Source organism: Galeopterus variegatus, unplaced genomic scaffold (assembly GCF_000696425.1).
Source record: "Galeopterus variegatus unplaced genomic scaffold, G_variegatus-3.0.2 Scaffold1197, whole genome shotgun sequence".
Taxonomy (NCBI): domain Eukaryota; kingdom Metazoa; phylum Chordata; class Mammalia; order Dermoptera; family Cynocephalidae; genus Galeopterus; species Galeopterus variegatus.
The window spans coordinates 420,753-426,167 of NW_007727308.1; the positions used below are offsets into that span (position 1 = coordinate 420,753).

The 5,415-nt window shown below is 36.8% G+C and overlaps 1 protein-coding gene and 1 pseudogene across 1 annotated transcript; both read right to left on the reverse strand.

Moving 5' to 3' along the window:
* Positions 1 to 3,106: 3,106 nt before the first annotated feature.
* LOC103592669 (tripartite motif-containing protein 60-like) lies at positions 3,107 to 4,112 on the reverse strand (the record flags this gene model as incomplete). The annotated part of the gene is made up of 2 exons (XM_008575469.1): positions 3,107 to 3,248; positions 3,868 to 4,112. Coding segments are annotated over 2 exons (387 nt in total), but the record flags the coding sequence as incomplete, so codon positions are not given.
* Positions 4,113 to 4,179: 67 nt separating this feature from the next.
* The window catches only part of LOC103592670, a 2,284-nt pseudogene continuing 1,048 nt past the window's right edge, over positions 4,180 to 5,415 (reverse strand).

Genomic DNA, 5,415 nt, shown 5'->3' on the forward strand with positions numbered 1-5,415 from the left:
TTTTTTTTTTTTTTTTTTTTTTTTCTTTTTTTTTTTTTTTTTTAGCTCTCTAACTTTATTCCTTTTTTTATATATGTTCTTTTTTTTCTGGGCTTTGGGACTCTCCATTTTTCAAATTCATATATGAAATATAAACAAGACCTTCTCAAAGCTTGGTACCTGACAAGTCAAGAAACCAAATTATGGGAGGTTTCAGTAATGGGCCACAATAATCAACCACACTGAATATTGACAAAATAAAATAAAATAATTAAAAAAAAAGAGACGAAACCAAATTATCTCTGAATCCTTGTTAAGAATTTTGTTTCATCATACAACAACTGACCACCAATGGAAGGTGGCAGGAAAACATTGCAAGTACATTAAAAGAAATAGAAGCAAAAAGGAATAGAAGCGAGGCAGAAGGGCAAAGCCTGGAGGTCATGTTAGGCAGATAATGTTACTGTTTGCACTAAATCTGTTATCCGATAACCAACACATAAACTCAGTCTTGACAAGTACACCCACTCTGGTAGTCACAAATCACTTTTAAATACATCTAATGCATTCCAGCCATTCCACATAAAATTCATTTGCATACCTGAACAAAGAACACAATCCAAAGTAATGTCCAAGTATTGCAACCAGAGAGGATGAGGTGTGGCACTGTTGAGAGTTCACAGACAATTGTTTGGCTTTTGGTCTAATGATTCTGCAAACTATTGTCTTAATTATTATATTTTACCGACCTCAAATACTATATGTGCAATAGGCAGTTAAAGTCAGTTTACTCAAAACTTTTCTATTTACTAAATTTAGAAATAAATAGCAGCTTTGCAATGGCATTTGAGCTAGAAAATATATTAAATGGATAAAGGCAATAATGTAAACGGGAGAAGAGGCAGACTGAAAGAAAGTGAACCGAGATGCCCGGCACCGTTCAAGCTTTATTAAAGGAAGAAAATCTGCCGGGCTGTGCTCAAAGTAGCAGGTAGGCCAGGACTGCCCTGTAAGGTGGACAGCACCAGGTGTGGGGGTGGTAGAGCTTATATAGTGCGCCAAGGGCTGATACCATCAAGGAGTGTCATTATGCTAATGTGGATCGGGGTGGAGAACTGCGTTCTTGCAGAAGCAAAAGGGGTTTCTGTTTAAGTCAGGAGGCTTCTCCTAAAGAGAAGGGGGAGGGGTGGGGAGGAGGTGGGAGGTGGCTCCATTTTGTACTTGGGCTTGTCTAAAGTGTCACTGGTTATGTTGCAGATCTATTACAGACAAGAGACACACTTTATCGACCCCTCCTTTCATTTTTTTTTAATGAGCATGATATCAGGAAGCATTAGGCAGTTGTAGCTTATTTTTGCCTTGATTGACTGGTACCTGTTTCTGTAGATTTCTGCACATGGTATTTTTCATAAAAGGTAACATTAATAATCTCTTGTTCATAACACTTGGTGTTTTGTTGGGGCCATAACTCTCAAACATTAGTTGACTTATTATCCATTTCATATTGTATACTTAACTTATTAATATTGTTTCACAAATATTTGTGATCATACTATTTGAATTCCCCAAATTGTTAAAACCATCTGCTATACTTGGAATATGTACTTTAAGTTTCTTTTTATTAGGAAATCCTGATTTTATTTTCATCATTCAATTTAGCCATAAAAAATTGCTCTAAATGGCATGGATTTAAAAATTTTTACAATGGTATGTTTATACAATATGACTAATATTATTCTTTGATGTATTATCACAGCTCTCAACATGCATTCTCATCTAATTAAATGGGAAAATACATATGGGGTAGAAACTAGTTTGGAGAAGGACCAGACTGTCCCCATTCCCAAGGCTCTCCTGAGATACCTTAATTCCAATACATAGGTTTCCAAAAGTTTCTAGTAAGCATTTTATTTTTGGTTTATAATGCTGTGTGACAGTGATTCATTGAGTTTCATGATTATCTGAATCTTCTTATTTTATTTTTTTAAGATCAATGGATAGATCCAAAAGATTTCCCACTTAACATAATCATTTACTCGTATTTGTTCTGTTTGCTTAGACTATTTTAATGAAGGATGTTGTGAACTGGTGTTTCTCTCTCTTCTGTGAAGCTCTTCTGAAAGCTGAAGTTACCAGAAAAAGGGGTCTGAATAAGTAATACTATAGGTGTTCACCATAGTCATTTTTTTAATAATAAAAAAAATGGATGGTGGATTCATGTTCTCTAGAGAAACAGAATCGATAGGGTGTGTGTGTGTGTGTGTGTGTGTGTGTGTGTGTATACAGAGAGGCAGCGAGTGAGACAGGCAGAAAGAGAGAGAGAAAGACAGAAAGTGAAAAATAATATGTATGTTTTGTATCTGGCTCACTTGATTGCATAAGGTAGCAAGTTTAGAATGTGCCGGGTAGGTCAGCAGGTTGGAGACACAGGGAAGACTTGATGTTGCAGCTCCAGTCTGAAGGCAGACTGCAGGCAGATTTTCCTCTTCCTCAGGGAACTTAAGTCTTTTTTCTCTTAAGGCAATCAACTAATTGAATGAGGTACACCTATTTATGGAGAATAACCTGCGTTATGTAAAGTCTACTGATTAAAATATTAATCTCAACTATACCCTCATAACAATGTTTCAACTGGTGTTTGACTAATATCCTGCGGAAGGCTAGCCACGTTGACAAGATTACCCAGCACACATGTGTTAAGTAAGGTAAACACATCTGTGTTGGATAATCAAAATTTTTCAATTTGGAATTTATTTCTTCTCTCCTACATTCATTCATTCTTTTTTTCCCCAGCTCAACTGATTTGCTGCCTTACAAAGCTATCACTTTTTCAAATCCTTCCACATCGCTCAAGGGCTCAATGCTACATTACTACTACTGTAATGTAAATCTCAAATATTATCTCTTAGAATTTCAAAACCCTTGATGATTGATACTCATAATATCTGTGACATTGGTTTTGTTAACATGTTTTTGTAGTTTCTGAAAATGAGGGAGAAAAATCTATTCTGTTTTTTCAGGAGTAAAACTTAAAAGAATTTAAATTACTGAGACTAAATTCATGAGCTATGTTTTACCTAAAACCTGAAAGAAAATGAAATGAAATGGTTTTTTCCCAGGTACTTCATCATTTATAATCTGTTGCTAAAGAGCCTTTAAGAGCTTCAGAATCTGTTTCAGTATAGAAGTAAGGCAAAAGGGCTTCTGTAAAATAATCATTAAAGATATAAAGAAGAGACCTATCATTAGTAATAGAAACAGGAACTTTGCTCAACACACAGTACAGAAAAATGTGCATCTTACTGGTTCTTACTATTGGAAGAAGCTGAGGAGTTTTCTGCTATTATTTCATTGAATATTTTTTTAATGCCTTTTACTTTGTTCTCCCCTTCCAGAATACCCATGATTCAGATGTTTGTGTGCTTAAAGTTGTCTGCTAGCTCTCTCAGATTTTCTTCATTTCTTTTTATTTTTTCTTCTTCTTCTTTTTTTTTTTTTTGGCCGTACAGCAGATATTGACAAAATAAAATAAAATAATTAAAAAAAAAGAGACGAAACCAAATTATCTCTGAATCCTTGTTAAGAATTTTGTTTCATCATACAACAACTGACCACCAATGGAAGGTGGCAGGAAAACATTGCAAGTACATTAAAAGAAATAGAAGCAAAAAGGAATAGAAGCGAGGCAGAAGGGCAAAGCCTGGAGGTCATGTCTTTCTTCTGCTTGCTCTAGCCTGCTGCTTATGACCCCACACAACATAACTGCTCTCTTCATATCCCCCGACTGCCTAAGACCCACCAGAACTAATGGCTGATTCTGCCAGTTCTTAGTGCAAAGACACTCTGGACAACCCCCACTATTCATGTAGGTTTGTTTCCCACTTCTACCTATCGGCAATGCCTGCCAGAATTAAATTTCTTAGAGCCTGGGCCAGCAGGGTGGGATAAAATCTCCTTGATTTATAAAAAAGGGAGTGTTTTGTCTTTCCATATATCATAGTTTTTCTATTCTCAAGCATGATAAGCTGAGGATGTGGTGTTTCAAGATACAGAATCATACCTACTTGAAATGATTTAATGATTTTGTCCAACCCAGAGTATTGTGGAGGAAGACTGAATTTGTATTTCTTTAATCATAACAGAAAGATATCAAGGTATTTAAGTTTATGTACCTCAGATGAATACTTGCAATGTCAGTAATTACAGTTTTAACTGCCCACGTTTCCCTTCTGCCTCCCTCAGTAGATGTTTTAATGTGGAAAAATGGTCTGAAAATTGTATAAGGTTTTGTTTAGTTTTTTATAATTTTCATTGCTTCCTCTTGCATCTGCCCAATATAGCCTCTTGCTTATTCAGTACAAACAGTTTAAGTTGCTCAAATTCAGAATTTATTTCTACACACCTTCATTCTTTTTTTTTTGGCTCCACTTATTTGTTGGCTTGCAAAGTTACTACTTTTTCAGTTGCTTTCACATTGTTTTTCGATGGCTTAACGAGTACTACATACCAGAATTTTCCTATGATGGTGGCAGGCTTCTTCATGGGGAAAATGTAGTGCTTCCAGTGTTCAGTGGAGAAATTGCTTGTATGCATAAAATCTTTAGGTCCTTCTCACAGAAAAGAGTGAAAAACTGATTGTACTTCATATATGTAGTGTTCTATACTGTGTCTTCCTTTTACTTCTTCCGATCTGAAGTACCTTAGCAATTTCAATCAGATTATCAAGCTGGGAATTTCTTCTGAAGTTTTTGCTTGGATAGCCAAAATAGCAGACAGGGAAGGGAAATGTATTACCTAGAATATTCTAGGACATATTAATGCAGGATCCACCAAAGTTTGGCCCACAGTTGGTAACCCCTGGGTCTTTCAGATGGATGTGGCAGTTAGACTCCTCTTGGAGGTTGACCAGGGCTGTCACAAATTTCACTAAGCCAGGATGAAATGTGGTGGGTTAGGTAAAACTCCCTTCTGCAAGGTCTACTTCTCTAAGCTCAAGACCCCCTAAACCTCGAAGACTGATGACAAGCTTTAGATATCACTGGCCTGGTATGTTGACAGTAGCCACTAAATTCTTGTTCTGCAACCTGCCTCTTAGCTATGGAGGAATCCACAGCTTGCAGATCTATCATATATAGGCTCATCTAAAGGTAAGTTTGATGACATTTTTTGAAGAAGGTTAAGTTTAACGACTTTCTTCTTCGAGAAATGACTTACTTTCTTCAAGAAAGTAGCCACAGGTTCAAACAAATAATCATTCCTTTACAATGTAGACATCTACAGAATATCACCTTAACCGATGTTGGGCATAACTTTGCGCGCATGTGCCCTGACGCGCACGGGCGCCAGTTCATGCGCTCCGCGGCCACCATTTCACTAGCGCTCAACGGCACGTAGCTGCCAGCCTCGCCCTTCCGGGTCCCAGTGATTCAGCAACTT